Source organism: Stegostoma tigrinum, chromosome 5 (genome assembly GCF_030684315.1).
Source record: "Stegostoma tigrinum isolate sSteTig4 chromosome 5, sSteTig4.hap1, whole genome shotgun sequence".
Taxonomy (NCBI): Eukaryota; Metazoa; Chordata; class Chondrichthyes; order Orectolobiformes; family Stegostomatidae; genus Stegostoma; species Stegostoma tigrinum.
In genome coordinates this window covers 11911596-11934208 of record NC_081358.1, presented here as the reverse complement: position 1 = coordinate 11934208, position 22613 = coordinate 11911596, and the positions used below count along the sequence as shown (strand labels likewise).

Sequence of the window (22613 nt, the reverse complement as noted above, 5' to 3'; positions counted from 1 at the left end):
TACAAATGTGTAGGTATGAGGTGTGAATTGGCACAGATGGATTTGGGAATCTTACTGAAGGGATTGACAGTATAACAAATGACATTTTTCATTCTTCATGGAGATCATAGAATCCATATGGTGTGGACACAGGCCCTTCGGCCCACTAAGTCCACAGTGATCCTCGGAGCAACCCATCCAGACCCATCTCCCTGGAACCCACCTAATTTACATATCCCTGAACACTTCGAGCAACTTAGCAAGGCCAGTCCACGTACCCTGCACATCTTTTGACTGTGGGAGGAAACCCACGCAGACACGGGGAGAATGTGCAAACTTCACACAGACAGTCATTCGAGGGTGGACACGAAACCGGGTCCCTGGTGCTTTGAGGCCGCAGTGCTAACCGCTGAGCCACCATGTCTTGTGCAAAAAATAAGCGAATTGACTCAATCATTGCCTAAGAAAAGAAATTAGGCATACTATTGGATCCAAAGAATTTACATAAAATACCAGAAAAAGCAGCAAGTCTAAGGATTGGGAACATTTTAAAATTCAACATAAGAGGAGAAAAGTTTGAACAAGGAAGGGGGAAAATTACTTTGAGTGTAAAACTGCTGGAAACATAGAAATGGGATAGAAGAAAAAGTTTGTTTAAATATGTGAAGAGAAAAAGATTAGCAAAGACAAGTGACTTATGACTGTAAAATATTGACAAGGAAATTTTATTGAAGACAAAAATGGCAGAAGAATTGAAACACGTATTTTGGCTCTGTCTTCCCAAAAGGGGGCACAAGTTGGCTCCCAGAGGTAATTTGTTGAGAGTAGGAATTGGAAGAAATCAGTGTTTGCATGTCCAAAAACTGAAATATCCAAAAGCTGGACATCTTTTTGAAGGTGTATCATAAGGCACTTTGGAAGAAGACTTTGCTTGGCTCGAAAGGACCTCTCAATGGGTCTTTTTCCAGTAGCTGGAACTCAGTCTTTCTACAGGTTTGTTTGGGTCCCTTTGGTCCCTTTTGGAATAGAACATCCCCTCTAGGTATGTTTGGGTCCAGCAAAGTATTTTTCCCCAGAGAGCTTGAATGGACCTGAAAACCTAAGTTGCAAGTGTAGCAACAAATGGAGACAAAGAAAAATAAGTGCAGTGACAGTGGGGGAAAAACTTACAGATGGTATCAGGTTTTCAATAAAGATATGGTGAACCCATACTCTACCAGACTAGCATACAGAGTTAAATGAATATTCTGCTTTTGGTTTTGAGATGATTAGTAAAAGATTTTAGAGAGTAAGGCAAGTGTATCTGAAAACTAGAAATATCCATCATCTGAATCACAGTTGGTCCCAAGGTTTGCTGGTTTAAAGGATTCCTGACCTGTTATGAAGTTATGAATTAGTTAAAATTTCATTTGTTTAATTCACTGTCATTCTGATTTCAGGACTCCCGACCTTGAAGATGTCCTGTCTTCTACCTGGGTTTTCTGTTTGTTTCTATGTCCTTCCTTGACCTTCACTTCTGATCGACTTTGCCCTTCCTCTTTTTTTCCATTAGTATGACATGCATCAAATTTTCACGATTCTTCAGTTCCCAAGAAGCGTCATATTGGACTTTAAGCATTAACCCTGTTTCTCCCTTCATGGATGCTGCAGGATCTGATGAATTTCTCCTGTACTAAGTTTCAGTGTTACTGAAGTAAAAACATTCATGTTCAGATCTTTCTTTATCGTGAATGGCTCTTACACGATGTCATGTGGGAAGGTTGTTTCCCCTTGTGAAGAGCCTGGGACCAGAATATGTAATGTCAGAATAAGGGGTTGCCCATTTAAGACAGATGAAGAGCAATTTCCTCTGTGAGGACAGTGTCAAGGGCTGTTGAGGCTGATCTGTAAGGCAGTTAAGAGTTATGAGGCAAAGGGAGGAAAATGGAGTTGCGAATTATCAGATCAGCCATGATCTTATTGAATAGTGAAGCTGACTCGATGTGCTGAATGGCCTTACTTCTGCTCCTATCTCTTTTTGACCGTATTGATTTTTCTCTGTTAGTGCTTCTGCCAAATCAGGATTTGCAAATTTGTGGCGTCCAGTTCAATACAGAACTGCATGTTTTAGCTGCAGTCAGGATTGCTTTCTTTTGTTTTTAGAATGCTGCTATCTTCGTACTCTGTGTGTCTCTCTTCTTAGCACAAAAACTCAATATCTACTCTAAATGATTTCACTGCTAATTGCCCTATATTGAGCATTCTTGAATAGAGTGTAACTTCAACTGTACCATGAATCTTTATTCATGATTTTTTTTTGTAACATGCTGTGACTCAAAGCTGACATGTTTATTTTGTAATGAATCCTTAAAACACATTGAAAACAACAGTTTTTTTTATTTTCAGAAATAGTAGGAACTGCAGATGCTGGAGAACCTGAGATGACAAGGTATAGAGCTGGATGAATACAGCAGGCCATGCAGCATCAGAGGAGCAGAAAGGCTGATGTTTGGGGTCTAGACCTTTCTTAAGAAGGTTCTAGCCCCGAAATGTCAGCCTTCCTACTCCTCTGATGCTGCTTGGCCTGCTGTGTTCATCCAGCTCTACACCTTGTCATCTCAGTGTTTTTATTTACTGGTTACAGCTGAACTTTCATTTGGTGCCAGTTATAGTTGCAGGGGTGTCCTCAGGATCCCGAGTTGTGTGTCGACATAGTGGATGTGGATCTCATTTTTGTTTTGCCCTCTTGCATTTTAAAAATATCTTTTGCTTGAATTGTAATGCTCATTGGGTAGCTCAAATAATCGGATACACTTGGAGCTATTACAATGTTGTACGCGTGAGATCCACTTAAGAGACACTGATAATTGAAGTGTTTGAAATTTAAGATGCAGTCTGTTTAAGCTGCAGTTAATGTTGATAACTTCTTATTTTGCTTTCTTTGAAAGCAAATGCCACTAGCTTTTTCCAGTATCCACAGTACGGCAACATGCTTTTATATATCTTTTTAATGTTTTAAAAAATAGTGAGCTCCAAAGCACCTTGCTGGCATTCTGAAAATTAGTGCTTTTTTGAAGGAGAAAATTGGGAGGGTGTCTAACAGCTATGTTGCAAAGAACTTTTGGGAAGCGTTTTAACAGCAGTGCCTGTAGCCCTGGAGAATAGAAAAAGATTTACAAGGATATTACCAGGGTTGGAGAGGCTGAATAGCCTGGTGCTATCTTCTCTGGAGCATGGGAGGCTGAGGGGTGACCTTGGCATTGATAGGATTGATACTCAAAGCCTTGTCCCCAGGATAGGGGAGCCTAAAACTAGAGGGCATAGGTTTAAGGCTAGAAGGGAAAGATTTAAAAGGGACCGAAGGGGCAACATTTTCATGCAGAGGAAGGCGTGTGTGTGAAATGCACTGCCAGCTGGAAGCTGATACAACTACAACATTTAAGAGGCATCTGGATGGGTACATGAATAGGACTGGTTTGGGGCGGTGGGGGGGAATACGGGACAAATGGTAGCAAATGGGACTAGATTAAGTTAGGTTATTTGCTTGTGATGGAAGAGTTGGACTGAAAGGTCTGTTTCCTTCCACCTCTATAACTCTATAACTCTCTGGTTTAATTGTATATCTTTTTGGCTTACTCTGGGCAAAAAGTGTAATGATTAAATGTATTACCATTAAATTATTTCTACAGAGTACATGAAAATAATACTGATATGCCATCAGATGCTTTGGACAACATTTTTATTTTATAGAATGGCTCTCCAAATCTTCCAACCCTTAACAAGAACTATCTTTAACATAGTTCCTTGTTTATTTGTAAAGTGATTTATGCATTCACTTAAAAAAATTGTTGCTAGCTGTTCTAATAAAGTGCAATACGCTGGAAGAACTGCTTTTTGCCAAAGACTGTGCATATATTGTCTATTTTCCTAAACTTCCATTTTTTTCCATAATCCCAGTGTTTGCTGTATTTTGTTCATCAGCTATTTTTTCTGTTAGAAGTATTCTTAATCATTAGATGACTGCTTTTAATAATGAACCATTTATTGACGTTGTAAAAGAAATTATATTTGTGGATGTTTGTTATTTCATATTTGGTTGCAGGGTACTGTTTGTTCTTTTTACCTGAGACTTAATAGCATTGTGATTGCTTGTAAATTCCGAAGTGTGGCCGCCAGACTTGGCCTCCAGTAGTTTGGAAAGAAACAAACTTGCAAAGTAGCATGCAGTGTTCATATTGGTGCCCTTGCCTAATCTGTAAACACATTAAAACATCTTTCACAGGCCTTCTCAAAGTCCTGAAATGGTCCAAATCAGCATTGCTGCTTAGCTTTCATTGGTGTGCTCGAGCTGATTTTATTCCTCTGCAATGGAAAAAGCCTAGAAAACACAGAGCACCAAATGTAATATTACACTTCAGTATACTGCAGTTTTCATTATTTTTAAACTAATTTAAACTGCTTTAATCTTCTGAAGGAATTTATTTATTTTCAAAGGTCAATTACAGATACCCCAACAGCAATTTGAACTGTGAATGTAAGGCCAAACTTGAGGAAAATCAGAGATCAGAATGGATTTTCCATCTCTACAATTAACTGGAAACTGAATGAGTTACCAGTTAAAACAATTAGCAATCAAATATTGGCCAACTTGAGAGTCGTATTTAATGCAGAACACTCTTTTTAAGTGTGATTTATATATAATGTATAAATAAACAGACACACTTCAAAAACACCTAATTATTGTCAACCCATGTATATGCTAAATATGTTTATCACTTGCATAACTGTTTAACGAGCATTTAACCTAATGTAACCTCGCACTTAATGTTCCATTTTTTTTACTTTTGCAGAAGTATCGTGTTGTTATCAAGCAAGGGAGTATCCAATTTGCAGAGATGCCTGTGATCAGGTATAATCTTGGATTTTTTTTAAACTATGAATGAGATGAGTTTTAGAAGATCCCGATTTAGGCAATTGCAATTGAAATAGTGGATGGATGATTATCAATTGGTTTTCTCTTCTGAGCTGCTGATTTCCTCCCTTGCCTATGATTCTGCTTCTGGTTATTCCTTAACTCCATGTTTTACAATGTCATAGATTTATACATTTCAGAAAGGTAAATTTCTGTGGTTCTCTCTCCTTCTAACAGACCTCGTTAGATACGTATGATCAAGGATCAGGAGTAGGATCAGCCTGTCAAGCCTGTTCCACCAATTAGTGAAATCATGGTAGCGCTGATAACCTCAAATTCACATTCTTGATTACCTCAGCCACCTTTCACTCCCATGATTATCAGGAACCTATTAACCTCTGCCTGAGAAACATACAGGAGGCACCTATTTTAATACTACTCTAATCTGCCTGTATGTTACTTTATGGCCAGGTAGAAACACACTTTTGGTACGTCAGTGAACTTCAACATTTGTAATCATACTCAAGTAATAGAATCATAGAATCCCAATGGTGTCAAAACTGACTATTCGACCTACTGTGTCCACATTGATCTTCCTGCTCCTGTACTTAAATCCCTGTGCTACAGAGGCTAGAGTAATGTTCACCTTCTTAACCACTTGCTGCTCTTCTGTTCAGTGACCGGTCTGCAAGATACTTGGGTCTTGTTGAACATCCATCTTTGCCAATCCGTTGCCATTCAGATAACTTACCTTCCTTATATTGCTTCCAAACTTCAAATTTATCCACATTATACTTCATCTGCCGTGTATCTGCCCATTCACCCAGCTTGTCCAAATCGCACTGAAGCATCCTCCTCGTAGACCACTTTCCTGCCCAATTTCATGTCATCTGCCAACTTGGCGATTTTAGATTTAGTTTAAAACAACCCGAAAGAACCGCAGATGCTGTAAATCAGGAACAAAAACAAAGTTGCTGGAAAAGCTCAGCATGTTTGGCAGTATCTGTTTTTTTTTCCTTCAGAGTTAACATTTCAGGTCTGGTGACCCTTCCTCAGAATAATTTCAGATCGCCTTGATGGATTATGGTTGAATACAGTTCTCTGCTGCTGATGGTGATCTTTGCAGCTGCCTTGTTTTGAGTTGCTAGATCTGCTTGAAATGTGTTCCGTTTAATGTGATGGTAGTGCCATTGAAAATTAAGCGAGGATATCCTCAATGACTTTGGTCAATGCTAACTGATGCTGTCCTGGATGTACACGCCTGCACCAGGTAGATTTGTTGAAATTTGTTAAATTTTAAATGTTGTACATTACATTGTTTTTTCAGTTTTAATGAACATTCATTGATTTGATGTTTTGTGTGTTCAAGTATTTCTCCCTCCATGGATACTACTGGACCTGGGGATTTTGAACATTTTCTGTTTTTAGTTCAGTTTTCCGGTATCTTCTGTAATTTTTTTTAGGATTCATTCATATTCCTCGTAAACGGAACAGGTTTGATGGGCTGAGCAACCTTCTTTGTTTCCTACGTTATCACATCCCAATACTGAATATATCTCTCTCCCTCTTGGATTCTGGCTGACAATTAACTCTACTCTGGAGTTCTGTTTTTAACCCGAGTCCTTATTATATGATTTCAGAACTGCAGTTTGTTTTCTTCACTCATGGCCACAAATGGATAAAATACAGATCATACTATGCATTTCTTACTACTTAATGCTAATGCACGCAATCCCATGGAATGTTTGAGTGTGGGTCAGTTTGGTTGTTTTGTCTGCACGAGTTCTTTTGGCCAAAGGTTAGAGGCACATTCATGACTCATTTCGTAAGGGCTACATTTGTTAGTATTTAAATATTTTCCAAAATACATTCTACTTCAAAGAAAGATGTTTTGAAGCAAAATTGAGTCCAGATGCCTTGTTCAATCTAAGTGAGATGTTGCAGTTTTGATTGCACGTAGGCCCTAATGTCTTTTATTTTCCAGCAAATGTCAGATAAATTTAATTTAATTCATTGCTAATAATTTTTACTTTGTATTTTAACTCACATGGACCTCATGTTCCCAGAAATTGTATTTCCTACACCACCTGCTCAGATATGGATGACTTGACAGGCTATTCTGTATTTGGCTTGAGTTTTCCTTAACTTTACATTGATTACATCTGTGCTGAAATCTGGTGTATCATTTCAGCTTTTGATAATTGGGTCTGAAGTTGGATTCAAAATCAAAGTACATCTTTGAGGCTGAAATTGTATCAGAGATAATGGGAACTGCAGATGCTGGAGAATCCAAGATAATAAAGTGTGAAGCTGGATGAACACAGCAGGCCATGCAGCATCTCAGGAGCACAAAAGCTGACGTTTCGGGCCTAGACCCTTCTTCAGAGAGGGGGATGGGGTGAGGGTTCTGGAATAAATAGGGAGAGAGGGGGAGGCGGACCGAAGATGGAGAGAAAAGAAGATAGGTGGAGAGGAGAGTACAGGTGTGGAGGTAGGGAGGGGATAGGTCAGTCCAGGGAAGACGGACAGGTCAAGGAGATGAGGTTAGTAGGTAGGAAATGGAGGTGCGGCTTGGGATGGGTGAGAGGAAGAACAGGTGAGGGAGGCAGAGACAGGTTGGACTGGTTTTGGGATGCAGTGGGTGGAGGGGAAGAGCTGTGCTGGTTGTGTGGTGCAGTGGGGGGAGGGGACGAACTGGGCTGGTTTTGGGATGCTGTGGGGGAAGGTGAGATTTTGAAGCTGGTGAAGTCCACATTGATACCATTGGGCTGCAGGGTTCCCAAGCGGAATATGAGTTGCTGTTCCTGCAACCTTTGGGTGGCATCATTGTGGCACTGCAGGAGGCCCATGATGGACATGTCATCTAAAGAATGGGAGGGGGAGTTGAAATGGTTAGCGACTGGGAGGTGCAGTTGTTTATTGCGAACTGAGCGGAGGTGTTCTGCAAAGCGGCCCCCAAGCCTCTGCTTGGTTTCCCCAATGTAGAGGAAGCCACACCGGGTACAATGGATACAGTATACCACATTGGCAGGTGTGCAGGTGAACCTCTGCTTAATATGGAAAGTCATCTTCGGACCTGGGATAGGGGTGAGGGAGGAGTTTTGGGGGCAAGTGTAACACTTCCTGTGGTTGCAGGGGAAGGTGCCGGGTGTGGTGGGGTTGGAGGGCAGTGTGGAGCGAACAAGGGAATCACGGAGAGAGTGGTCTCTCCGGAAAGCAGACAAGGGTGGGGATGGAAAAATGTCTTGGGTGGTGGGGTTGGATTGTAGATGGCGGAAGTGTAAGAGGATGAGGCATTGTATCCGGAGGTTGGTGGCGTGGTGTGTGAGAACAAGGGGGATCCTCTTTGGGCGGTTGTGGCGGGGGCGGGGTGTGAGGGAGATATGTTGCGGGAGACGCAGTCAAGGGCGTTCTCGACCACTGTTGGGGGTAAAGTTGCAGTCCTTAAAGAACTTGGACATCTGGGATGTGCGGGAGTGGAATGCCTCATCCTGGGAGCAGATGCGGCAGAGGCAGAGGCATTGGGAATAGGGGATGGAATTGCAGGAGGGTGGGTGGGAGGAGGTGTATTCTAGATAGCTGTGGGAGTCGGTGGGCTTGAAATGGACATCAGTTACAAGCTGGTTGCCTGAGATGGAGACTGAGAGGTCCAGGAAGGTGAGGGATGTGTTGGAGATGGCCCAGGTGAACTTGAGGTTGGGGTGGAAGTTGTTGGTGAGGTGGATGAACTGTTCGAACTCCTCTGGGGAGCAAGAGGCGGCGCCGATACAGTCATCAATGTAACAGAGGAAGAGGTGGGGTTTGGGGCCTGTGTAGGTGCGGAAGAGGGACTGTTCCACGTAATCTACAAAGAGGCAGGCATAGCTGGGGCCCATGTGGGTGCCCATGGCCACCCTCTTAGTCTGTAGGAAGTGGGAGGAATCGAAAGAGAAGTTGTTGAGGGTGAGGACGAGTTGGCTAGGCGGATGAGGGTGTCGGTGGAGGGGGACTGGTCGGGCCTGCAGGACAGGAAGAAGCAGAGGGCCTTGAGGCCATCTGCGTGCGGAATACAGGTGTATAGGGACTGGACGTCCATCGTGAAAATGAGGTGTTGGGGGCCAGGGAATTGCAAGTTCTGGAGGAGGTCGAGGGCATGGGTGGTGTCACGGACGTAGGTACGGAGTTCCTGGACCAAAGGGGGAGAAAATGGAGTCCAGATAGGTGGAGATGAGTTTGGTGGGGCAGGAACAGGCTGAGAAAATACCCAAGACATTTTTCCATCCCCACCCTTGTCTGCTTTCCGGAGAGACCACTCTCTCTGTGACTCCCTTGTTTGCTCCACACTGGCCTCCAACCCCACCACACCCGGCACCTTCCCCTGCAACCGCAGGAAATGCTACACTTGCCACCACACCTCCTCCCTCACCCCTATCCCAGGCCCCAAGATGACTTTCCATATTAAGCAGAGGTTCACCTGCACATCTGCCAATGTGGTATACTGCATCCACTGTACCCGGTGTGGCTACCTCTACATTGGGGAAACCAAGCAGAGGCTTGGGGACCGCTTTGCAGAACACCTCCGCTTGGTTTGCAATAAACAACTGCACCTCCTAGTCGCTAACCATTTCATCTCCCCCTCCCATTCTTTAGATGACGTGTCCATCATGAGCCTCTTGCAGTGCCACAATGATGCCACCCGAAGGTTGCAGGAACAGCAACTCATATTCCGCTTGGGAACCCTGCAGCCCAATGGTATCGATGTGGACTTCACCAGCTTCAAAATCTCCCCTTCCCCCACCGCATCCCAAAACCAGCCCAGTTCGTCCCCTCCCCCCACTGCACCACACAACCAGTCCAGCTCTTCCCCTCTCCCACTGCATCACACAACCAGCCCAGCCTGTCTCTGCTTCCCTAACCTGTTCTTCCTCTCACCCATCCCTTCCACCCACCCCAAGCCGCACCTCCATTTCCTACCTACTAACCTCATCTCCTTGACCTGTCCGTCTTCCCTGGACTGACTTATCCCCTCCCTACCTCAACACCTATACTCTCCTCTCCACCTATCTTCTTTTCTCTCCATCTTCGGTCCACCTCCCCCCCACTCCCTATTTATTCCAGAACCCTTACCCCATCCCCCTCTCTGATGAAGGGTCTAGGCCCGAAACGTCAGCTTTTGTGCTCCTGAGATGCTGCTTGTCCTGCTGTGTTCATCCAGCTTCAGACTTTAACATCTTTGAGGCTGATTTTTGATGAATCTGTCCAAAAAGCTAATTGGTATTTAATTTTTAGACTTGTCAAATTTCCACTTAATTTATGAAGATCTCGGTTTTTTTTAAAACAAGTGAGACTTATTGTGGTTTATAATTACAAAAATCTTTTGACAACTTTATAATGTGTATATTTTTGCCACTGTAAGTAAGCAATGATCTTTCTCTATGGAAATATAAACCTCTCGCTCAAAATGAAACAAGATGCATTTATAATAAAAATAAATCATCATTAAACGTGGTGAAAGATGCTGCTTGGCCTGCTGTGTTCATCCAGCTCCATACCTTGTTATCTCGGATTCTCCAGCATCTGCAGTTCCTGTTATCTGTGATAAACTCTATTTCCTGATTATCAGTCTTCACCGGTGGGTTGAAAAGACTGCATTGTTTTCTACAATACCACTTTGGGTGTATCAGTAGGCTACAGTTTCAGCCGACACACACTGCGCAAGCAATCACAGTGAATGTGTAACTTTATTTTATAAGCTCCTCATTGTTACCCTCATCACCACTAGCAACCTCTCATGCAATTCTTTTACCGTCGTACGTTTTTTAAAAAAAAGTATTGCCTGTTTCCATTGGTGTCGTCAATTCGAGAATTTGAGTCGTATTGAATGCTAGTCAATTGCTGCCACACTCCTGTTGTTTCAATCACTGCCTCTTCACCACCCACATGCTGCTCAATCGTTGCCTTCTTGTTACCCCATTCCAAAATTTAAGCTATCACCCACTGGCTTACTCACTGTCTCTGCATGAACATGGTGCTTAACTGGATTGCAAGGGGACCTAACAGGGCAGCGAGAGAGGGAGGCAGTGACGAAAGTTGCGGTCTGGGAACGGAGCAGGAGGCTGCGAGTGAACCATAGAATGAGAAGTAACAATAAGTGGAACATGTCAGCGACACCAACATCCTGGTGTTGGTGCATATTGATGATGTCAATGGTAATATTTTCCTGTTCTAGTACTATAGTGGAAGATAATGGTATTAATTGGAATGTAGGAATGTATATTTAATTTGTCACATTTGCTGTCTCTTCCATTCCTTTGAAAGAAATGTTCCTGTCTCTGTTGCTGTCTTGTGTTTAATTCTAGTAAGCTTAGAATGATGGTCATGGAGGTTAGGCATCTGATTTCCATGCACTTTGATAACATTTATCATGTTCCTGAAGGTAAAAATTTTTTTAAACACTGTTTAAATGTTCTAGAAATGAAGGAGAAAATAATATTTGTTGGCCAAGATGGCAACGGAGTAGGGCTTCTGTGTCAAGGTTCATCCAAATCCACTGCTTCTTTTTCTCTTTCTTTATCATCTGTCTTCTTTTATTTTACTTACTTAAATTGTCCTGAGCTTGGACAGCATCAGTGGTGAAAGCCCAGCTTACGGACTTCAACTGGACCAGGGCAGGGACTTTGGGTAGTCTTGAGTCAGGTCCAGGGTGTGGTCCATGGATGGGCTCAGCATGGAGGAGCGTGAGCCGCTACTTCTCTGGAGCAAACGCACTACCTGAAACTGACAGCTGCTACATCGGCAGAGGCAAGGTTAAACCAGCAGCAAACGATGGCATCTGAGGTATCACCCAATCAATGGTGCAAGGGCATCACTGCAACATCGATGAGGTGGGCTCAGCAGCGAGAGGTGTCACTCTGATGTTGGTGGATCCAGTGCAGTGTGAAGTGGTGACGGAGGAGTATCGGAGATAATAGGAACTCGGCCCACTGTCAAAGATGGCACCTGAGGATCGGCAACTTTGATTGTTGGGTCCAGTATAGATGGCTGCAAGGCAGTTGCGGAGGATGGCGGCACAGGCATTGTTGACAGTGATGCGCTAATGAAAGACTAATGAAATCTCTTCAAGCAATAGCTTTTTTTCCCCCCTTTTTGTTAACTTGTTCAAAATGTCATCGTTTCATGGCAATAAGTGAAAGCTTTTTGTATTTTATTGTCTGTTTGCTGTAAAGTACATGTGACAGTAAAATCAAAATATTTATACCCTTTTTAGTTTTGATGGACATTTTATTATTTGCTTGTTGTAGCAAGCTATGTAACACTGGCTAGATTTTGCAAGCTGTGTTCTTTTGATGTTACAAGCCAAAATATCTGTTTTGACACTCTCTCATCTTGAGCATGGCCTTGTTTTCTTTGGATGTGATTGCTGTTCCATATCAACTGCTAGTATGGTTTTTCCCCTTGCCAAAAATTTTTAAGCCTTAATAAGTCAGCGTTTGAAGGCTACAACAGCTGAATGTTCCTTTGAAAATATGAAATGGTCTGAGAAATTTAGTTTTGGCTCATTATTACAAAACTGTCGACAATTTTTACCAACATCCATGTAATTACCCTTTCTCTGACATTCAATGACATTATAATTGCTGAATCTACTGTCATCATTACCTTTGCCGATATCCTTTGATATTTCCTGTATCTTGAGCCATTTCTTTATCAGCTGGAGTGAACCAGTTTGTTGAAAATTGGTATCTCTGTTGCCAGGGCTTGAGAAGGAGCTCAAGATGGATTGTCCATTTGGCAGATCGATGAAAATGTCCAGCCTAGTTTTTTGCACCTGTGTACCTGGCTCCCTCACATTTGAGAATTGGGATGTTTGTGGAACCCCCACTTCTAGTTAGGACTATAGCGTTTTGACCTGATCTGTTGATAATAAAATCTTTCAGTTGCTGTTTAGTTTACATGAAATCCTGTAGCCTCACTAGATTGCTACTACCTTTTTAGATATTTCTGATGGTCCTCCTGGCATGCTTTGCTGCACCCTTCATTGAACTAGGTGATAATGATAATATGATGGATATGCCATGCAACTGTAGATTGTAGTTGAGTACGGTTATACTGCTGATAGCCCATAGTGCATAGTTTTGAGCAGCTACATTTGTTCTTAGTCTATCCCATTTGCTCCAGTTGCAGTGCCATACAGAATGAGTAACAGGGGGTGGCACAGTGGCTCAGTGATTAGCACAGCTGCCTCACAGCATGAGGGGCCCAGGTTTGTGTCTGGCCTCGGGCAACGGTGCAGGCTGCACAGAGACTCTCTCTTATGTTTACGTGGGTTTCCTTCCACCCTCCAAAGATGTCCAGGTTAGATGGATTAGTCATGGGAATTCAGGGTTACAGGCAAAAGGTAGCGGGGTGGGGTTGGGTCTGAGTGGGATGCTCTTCGGATGGGCCAAATAGCTTTCTTCCGTACAAAATTTCTATGAATAGGACCCTCAATATGAAGGGATTCCATAAGGAGTTTAGTTACTCCTTCCAATGTTGTAGGCTTCTCATTCAAATATATCCAAATGTGAGTTATTTAACATTTTATTTTGGTTTCTTTTGTATTTGAAGAGCTCAGTGTGGACAAATGCATTTGCATCAGATAAATTGATTACGATGAGGTTAAGTAGATTTTTACCTCTTGTCAGTTCCCTCACTAGCTCATGCAGGCCTAGCCTGGCAGCTAAAGCATTGAAGCTTTAACCAGTTCAGTCAGTAGTAGCACTACCAAGCCATTCTGCACGGTAGACTTTGAAATTCTCGCACCTGGAGTACATTCTGTCCCCCTCCTTCAGAACAGCTTCCATGCAGTACTCAATATGTAATACTGATTCTCCTTTTGCAGGAGGGTTGTGTTGGTAACTGAAAGAAGGCATCAAGCCAAAAATAGGCAAAGAAGTCATGAGACTTCACGGGACTTGGAATCTGATTTCCCAAGGCAACACCCTTCCATCCCTATATTTGTGTGTTAGTACTTCTGTTATGTTTGACCAGCTACTTGGATAGGACATTACCAGCAATCATGATGGAGTAATCTAGGATGTGGGCTATAAGGCATAATTTAAAGTTTAATTAGTGTGTAAGTTAGCTTTACCAATTTAACACATCCCTGTTAAGGAGGATATGGTGTGTGTGCCATTTTCAATTCCAGTGCCTAGATTGATGCACGTTAGTCTGTCCAGTTGTATTCTTTTTTGTTTTCTGCAGCAATTTGATACAACTAAATGATGCGCTGGAGTGTTGGAAATTTTATTTTGGCGTGTACCATGCTGTCTGGAGTGATATTTAAGTCCAGTCTAGGTAAGGTCAGCCAATTTCTTTGCCTGAAGGACATTGCTAAATCAGACAGGTTTTCACAACAATCTCGTAGTCATTGTTGGTGAATTCACCATAAAGCTGCAGATTTATTCATTAATTTGGATTCAAATTCCATGAATGACTGGGGTCACAAGAAGTTGTGACATTTGTCGTGAGATTTCCTACATTTTCTATTTATATTTTATATTTTCATCATCTCCATTATCTTATTTTGCAAACTTTCCAGCTCTTACTTTTACATCAGCTATCATTATACGGATGAGACCGGGACCCTCATCAGGCAGTGACAGCATCCTTGTCCCTGGACTGGGAGGCCTGGGTTCAAGTCCTTCCTGCTCCAGAGGTGTGTAATAACATCTCTGAACAGGCTGATTACCAGTCCCATCCTTATAGTTATTTTATAAGTTGTTGCACTCTAGCTAGGCCTCCATTCCAGGAAATATTCTAGAGTAATGTGAATAGCAAAATAATCAAGAACTATAAGGGGAAGTTCCTGCTGAACAAACCTCTGAGCACTTTGCAGAGATCTCAGATAAATTGTACTCCTTATGGAATTTAACAAAGTAACAGACAGTACGTTGATATCCATGATTAAGATCCATGGGATTTGTGTAATATATCTGAACATGGATTGAGAATAGATGATTAGTTAATTGAACTTGCCAGTTGACTTGATAAAAGGATAGGTTGATAAATTGCATACATCCAGTTTTTTCAATGCAGCGCTGCAGCCGTGGAATCTAATCGGAATCTGCCTTTGTTACCACTCTGACTTTAAGACAGTCTTTGTGACCCATCTGTTCATCACCATCATAGTATATGAGCTACAGCTACTGTGACTTTGTATTTGTCATTGGTCATTGTTCATCAGGAACTTGAGCTCATCTCTCTGTATTAAGTCTGTTCTGATGTTGTTCTGTGAATAACTGTTACACCTCAATGGGGTACATAATGGAAGTCATCGTTCTATTCCTGGAGCCATGACAAAAGTTAAGTTTTGTAAATGAGCATAAAATTCCCCAATTTACTAGTCTCTTAGACCCAGGATGACAGAAAGCATGGACCAGGTTTCTGTACTTAACAAGAATGACCACACCTTACAAATAAATAGATTCTAGCTACAAATAAACAAACATGAACTGTTGACATATAACTCTATTTGTTAAAAATCTGACCATGTCATGAAACTCCTCCCATGCACAGACCGAAAAACCAGGCGGTGCAGACTCGATGGGCCAAATGGCTTAATTTCTGCTCCTATATCTTATGGTCTAAAATCGTGGATGGAGAGTTTGAGAAGGCAATGGTTCCTGTCCGCAATGCATTGCAATGATCACTTTGGCTGGTCAGGACCTGCTGCTCCTTGATCTTGCATCTCCACGTACTTTCATTTGCTTACAGGAGGCACAAGGAGACTGGTTACAATGTTGCTGTCATATTGGTTAAACGCCATGGCTTACTTAAGATTAGATTAGATTCCCTACAGTGTGGAAACAGGCCCTTCGGCCTAACAAGTCCACACCGCCCCTTGGAGCATTCCACCCAGACCCATCCCCCTATAACCCACACACCCCTGAATACTATGGGCAATTTAGCATGGCCAATCCACCTAACCTGCACATCTTTGGACTGTGGGAAGAAACCGGAGTACCTGGAGGAAACCCCCACAGACATGAGGAGAATGTGCAAACTCCATACAGACCGAGGTGGGAATTGAATCCAGGTACCTGGTGCTGTGAGGCTGCAGTGCTAACCACTGAGCCACTGTGCCGCCCCACTTAAAGGGCTCCTACTCTGAAACTGATGAGAGGAAATAAATTGGATTTCTTCAGGCTTGAGGTGCTTTTCTTTATGTATTCCTGGCCAATGAAAATGCATTTTAGCCTGTCCTATTAATGCCTAAGTAATCTTTCATTGAAATTTTGTGAGACACACAGAATGATTTTGCAGATGGGATTACCGCCAAGAGACATGGGGATTTAAGGCAGGAATTCAGGGAGCTGGGATGGAAGCTGAGAGCTAGGACAAACAGAGTTGTTGTCTCTGGTTTGTTGCCCGTGCCACGTGCTAGTGAGGCAAGGAATAGGGAGAGAGAGGAGTTGAACACGTGGCTACAGGGATGGTGCAGGAGGGAGGGTTTTGGATTCTTGGATAATTGGGGCTCTTTCTGGGGTAGGTGGGACCTCTACAAGCAAGACGGTCTTCACCTGAACCAGAGGGATACCGATATCCTGGGGGAGAAATTTGCTAAGGCTATTCAGGTGGGTTTAAACTAATTCAGCAGGGGGAGGGGCACCAAAATTGTAGTTTGACTATAGAAAAGGTTGAGAGTAGGGTGGTCCGAAATAAGGTTTCAGGGAAGCAAGATGGCACCGGCAAGCAAGAAGTTGGTTTGAAGTGTGTCTACTTCAATGCCAGGAGCGTCCGGAATAAGGTGGGTGAACTTGCAGCATGGGTTGGTACCTGGGACTTGGATGTTGTGGCCATTTCGGAGACATGGATAGAGCAGGGACAAGCATGGTTGTTGTAGGTTCCGGGATTTAGATGTTTCAGTAAGAACAGAGAAGATGGTAAAAGGGGCGGAGGTGTGGCATTGTTGTCAAGGACAGTATTACAGTTGCAGAAAGGATGTTTGGGGACTCGTCAACTGAGCTAGTATGGGCTGCGGTTAGAAACAGGAGAGGAGCGGTCACCCTGTTGGGAGTTTTCCATAGGCCTCCATATAGTTCCAGAGATGTAGAGGAAAGGATAGCAAAGATGATTCTCGATAGGAGTGAGAGTGACAGGGTAGTTGTCATGGGGGACTTCAACTTCCAAATATTGACTGGGAACACTATAGTTCGAGTACTATAGATGGGTCAGTTTTTGTCCAGTGTGCACAGGAGGGCTTCCTGACACAGTATGTAGATAGGCCAACAAGGGGCAAAGCCACATTAGATTTGGTACTGGGTAATGAGCCTGGCCAGGTGTTAGATTTGGAAGTAGGTGAGCACTTTGGTGATAGCAATCACAATTCTGTTATCTTTACTTTAGTGATGGAAAGGGATAGGTGTATACCACTGGGCAAGAGTTATAGCTGGGGGAAAGGCAATTATGATGAGATTAGACAAGATTTAGGGAGCATAGGATGGGGAAGGAAACTGCAGGGGATGGGCACATTAGAAATGTGGAGCTTATTCAAGGAAAAGCTCCTGTGTGTCCTAGATAAATATGTACCTGTCAGGCAGGGAGGAAGCTGTAGAGCACGGGAGCCGTGGTTTACGAAGGAGGTGGAATCTCTGGTCAAGAGGAAGAAGAAGTCTTATGTTATGATTATGTGAAGGCTCAGGGCACTTGAGGGCTAAGAGGTAGCCAGGAAAGACGTAAAGAGAGAGCTCAGAAGAGCCAGGAGGAGACATGAGAAGTTGTTGGTGGATAGGATCAGGGTAAACCCTAAGGCTTTCTACAGGTATTTAAGGAATAAAAGAATGACGGAAGTAAGATTAGGCCCAATCAAGGATCGTAGTGGTAAGTTTTGTGTGTGGAGTCAGATGAGATAGGGGAAGCGCTAAATGAATATTTTTCAACAGTATTCACTCTAGAAAACGACATTGTTGTTGAGGAGAATACTGAGATACAGGCTACTAGACTAGGTGGGATTGAGGTTCACAAGGAAGAGGTATTAGAAATCCTTCAGAGGGTGAAGATAGATAAGTCTCCTGGGCCGGATGGGATTCAGATGGGATTTATCCTCTGATCCTCTGGGAAGCCAGGGAGGAGCTTGCCGAACCTTTGGCATTGATCTTTAACTTGCCATTGTCTACAGGAATAGTGCCTGATGACTGGAGGATAGCAAAAGTGGTTCCCCTGTTCAAGAAGGGGAGTAGAGACAACCCTGGTAATTATAGACCTGTGCGCCTTACCTCAGTTGTTAGTAAAGTGTTGGAAAAGGTTATAAGGGATCGGATTTATAATCATCTAGAAAAGAATAAATTGATTAGGGATAGTCAGCACGGTTTTGTGAAGGGTAGATCGTGCCTCACAAACCTTACTGAGTTCTTTGAGGACGTGACCAAACAGGTAGATGAGAGTAAACCGGTTGATGTGGTGTATATGGATTTCAGCAAGGCATTCGATAAGGTTCCCCACAATAGGCTATTGTACAAAATGCGGAGGAATGGAATTGTGGGAGATACAGCAGTTTGGATCGGAAATTGGCTTGCTGAAAGAAGACAGAGGGTGGTAATTTCAGAGATAATGGGAACTGCAGATGCTGGAGAATTCCAAGATAATAAAATGTGAGGCTGGATGAACACAGCAGGCCAAGCAGCATCTCAGGAGCACAAAAGCTGACGTTTCGGGCCTAGACCCTTCATCAGAGAGAAGTCTCTGATGAAGGGTCTAGGCCCGAAACGACAGCTTTTGTGCTCCTGAGATGCTGCTTGGCCTGCTGTGTTCATCCAGCCTCACATTTTATTATCAGAGGGGGGTAGTTGATGGGAAATGTTTATCCTGGAGACCAGTTACCAGTGGTGTACCGCAAGGGTTGGTGTTGGGTCCACTGCTGTTTGTCATTTTTATAAATGACCTGGAGGAGGGCGTAGAAGGATGGGTTAGTAAATTTGCAGATGACACTAAGGTCGGTGGAGTTGTGGATAGTGACGGAGGATGCTGTAGGTTGCAGAGAGACATAGATAAGCTGCAGAGCTGGGCTGAGAGGTGGCAAATGGAGTTTAATGCAGACAAGTGTGAGGTGATGCACTTTGGTAGGAGGAACCAGAAGGGAAGGTACAGGGCTAATGGTAAGATTCTTGGTAGTGTAGATGAGCAGAGAGATCTCGGTGTCCATGTATACAGATCCTTGAAAGTTGCCACCCAGGTTGACAGGGCTGTTAAGAAGGCATACAGTGTTTTAGCTTTTATTAATAGAGGGATCGAGTTCTGGAACCAAGAGGTTATGGTGAAGCTGTACAAAAGTCTGGTGCGGCCGCACTTGGAGTATTGTGTACAGTTCTGGTCACCGCATTATAAGAAGGATGTGGAAGCTTTGGAAAGGGTGCAGAGGAGATTTACTAGGATGTTGCCTGGTATGGAGGGAAGGTCTTGCGAGGAAAGGCTGAGGGACTTGAGGCTGTTTTCATTAGAGAGAAGTAGTTTGAGAGGTGACTTAATTGAGAGATGTAAAATAATCAGAGGGTTAGATAGGGTGGATAGGGAGAACCTTTTTCCTAGGATGGTGATGGCGAGCACGATGGGGCATAGGTTTAAATTGAGGGGTGAAAGGTATAGGACAGATGTCAGAGGTAGTTTCTTTACTCAGAGAGTAGTAAGGGATTGGAACGCTTTGCCTGCAACGGTAGTAGATTCTCCAACTTTAGGTACATTTAATGCGCCATTGGATAAGCATATGGACGTACATGGAATAGTGTAGCTGAGATGGGCTTGAGATCGGTATGACAGGTCGGCACAACATCGAGGGCCGAAGGGCCTGTACTGTGCCATAATGTTCTATCTATTCTTCCTTGGTTGGTGTTTGAGATGGTCTCCATTTCCTTAATTTTAATTTAATTTAATTCAATTAAATTTTATTTTATTTTATTTGATCAAGGAATGCGCGCACTGCTGGCCTGTCCCTAATTAAGAGCCAACCACACTGCTGTGAGTCTGGAGGCAAATGCACGCCAGACTAAGAAAATACAAGAGATTTCCTTCCCTAAAGTGTGTCAGTGAACTAGATGAGTTTTTATAACAACCAACTGTGATAACAAGGTCACCACTAGGCTAGCTGTTTGTTCCAGCCCTTTTTTGGTACGGAATTCAGATTTCACCATCAGTCATGGTGGGATTCAAATCCATGTCTCCAAAGTATTAGCCTGGCAAAAGGATTAATAAATAAATCTTGATAGTGTTTCTGTATTATTCCATCATTATGATTTGCTTTACAATATCTACTTTTTTCTCTGTCTAACCTCAGTGATTGTAACAGCATTTCCTTTTTCTCCTATAAATTCTATAAATTTATAATTAGGCTTCTTTGTTGCACTTCAAACTTTTAATTAATATGTTGAAGGAGCTAGCTCATAAATGTTGCATATTGCTTTTTCACAGCTTCGTAGCCTCCGTATCGCTTTCCCTGTCACAACAATCTTTAACATTGTTTCAGAGGTAGTCTTCCTGCTCCTCTGATGCTGGTTGGCCTGCTGTGTTCATCCACCTGTACACCTTGTTACCTCAGTCTTTAACATTAATGGTCAAACAGCTCTTCATCCACTTTGGAAAGGTGAGAAACAAGGTGAAACGTCTTTCATTTCTGTCTTCTCTAAACTTCGATCTCTCATTAGGGCAAGTCCCTCTTTTTGGAATCTGAACAATCCTCTGAGCTACTACTACTTTTCCTTCTGAATGGTTCTCCAGCAAAGTCATATTGTGCGATTTCCTATTTTCTTGTAGTTCAAACTTTTTAAAGTCCATTTCCCTATTTTTTTTAAATTTTCCTTTCTTCCTATTGGTCAACACGGTCCAGTTTGGGCCAAGGGGCCTGTTTCCATGCTTTATTATTCAGTGACTCTATTAGCTTTGTTTTTATTTGGTACTCCAATTCAAGCTTTTCTATTTTCAGTTCACATTTCGTTTTCTCCTCCCTTTTCATTGCCATGATAGTTTCCTTCCCTTTCAAATCTTTCCATTTCTCTTTTTGTCAGTGAATTTTATTTTTATTCTCATTTCTAGCTGAAGTTTAGTTAATTCTAGTGATGACACATCAAGTTCAGGGTTCCCTCTATTTATTTCTGAAGGTTAAGTAATTACAGTAAATGGTATAAATTATCTGGGAGACCCTGCTTTTACTTCTGATTGCAGTTTGTCTGCTAACTTGCTGTCTAGCTTTGGTCAAAGACCTTAAATAATCCACTATTACGCCTTCTACTCCCAGAAAAGTCAACACACCCTAAGTGATTTTGAAAGTCCAATCCATGCAATAAACTTCACAACACTCAGATTGTATGTTCAGAACCCCCACATACTATTTCTTAAGTGACATTGATCCTTTTAAACTGAATTAATTTCAGTCTCTCTTTATGACCCCAGTTGCTTGTAATACCGGACAAAGTTTGCCAGAATGGTTAGATAGATTGTGTTTAGCTTTTGCAACTGTGGGTAGGCGAGATGGCCTAGTGGTATTATGGCTGGACTGTTAATCCAAAAACCCGGCTAATGTTCTGGGGAGCCGGGTCTGAATCCCATCATGGCAAACGGGGGAATTTGAATTCAATACAAATAAGTCTGCCAATCAAGCAGGCTGCTTTGCCCTGGATGACATCAAGCTTCTCGAGTGTTGTTGGGGCTGCACTCAACCAGGCAAGTGGGGAGAATTCCATCACACTTCTGACTTGTACCTTGTAGATAGTGGACAGGCTTTGGGAAGTTAGGAGGTGAGTTACTTGCCACAATATTGATTGATTAGATTCCCTACAGTCTGGAAACAGGCCCTTTGACTCAACACCCAAAGGTTGCAGGAACAGCGACTCATATTCTTCTTGGAAACCCTGCAGCCCAATGGTACCAATGTGGATTTCACAAGCTTCAAAATCTCCCCCTCCCACTACTGCATCCCAAACCAGCTCAGCTTGTCCCTGCCTCCCTAAACTGTTCTTCCTCTCACCTATCCCCCCTTCCCACCTCAAGCCGTACCCCCACTTCCTACCTACTAACCTCATCCTGCCCCCTTGGCCTGCCCATCCTCCCTGGACTGACCTATCTCCTCCCTACCTCCCCACCTACACTCACCTCTACTGGCTCCATCCTCACCTCTTTGACCTGTCGGTCTCCTGTCCACCTATCTTCTCCTTTATCCGTCTACTATCAGCCTCCCCCTCCCTATTTATTTCAGAAACCCCTTCCCCGCTCCCATTTCTGAAGAAGGGTCTAAGCCTGAAACGTCAGCCTTCCTGCTCTTCTGATGCTGCTTGGCCTGCTGTGTTCATCCAGCTCTTCACCTTGTTATCTCAAAGTGAAATCTGGTTTGTTTTTAATTTGTTTCTAATTTCATGTGGCAGTCTTTCACTGAAACAAATAGACAAGCCTATAGAAATTAATCTTTTGAGTTTTTCTAAGTTTTTAAAAGTCAATCCTTGATTATTCTGAACCAAAAAGCTGGCTGATATTATTCAATGTTTTATCACTTACTCAATCCCTGTCAGTGTCTTATTCAAGTCTCCAGCATTCCCAGCCACCCACTCAAATCTCCACTCAGTCAGCTATTCACTCGCTCACCCATCCTGCCCTTCTACTCACTAGCTGACTCTGTTCAACAGCTTCTAATTGGCAGAGCAGCTTTTTTCAATTTTCTAGTTACACTTACATGAATTTTGACCAAAAACTTGGAGGGCTACAGAGAACACCTCAACAGGCTATGCTGTGATCTGCATACTGC

General features: G+C 42.9%; 1 protein-coding gene across 2 annotated transcripts in view; it reads left to right on the top strand.

Annotated features, from left to right (window-relative positions):
* Window positions 1-22613, top strand: part of reck (reversion-inducing-cysteine-rich protein with kazal motifs) — a 174604-nt gene that overhangs the window by 33169 nt on the left and 118822 nt on the right. For both annotated transcript variants that reach the window (XM_048529019.2, XM_048529021.2), the window contains one exon: window positions 4809-4867. In XM_048529019.2, coding sequence (XP_048384976.2) covers window positions 4809-4867 — 59 coding nt within the window. The remainder of the gene's footprint in view (window positions 1-4808; window positions 4868-22613) is intronic.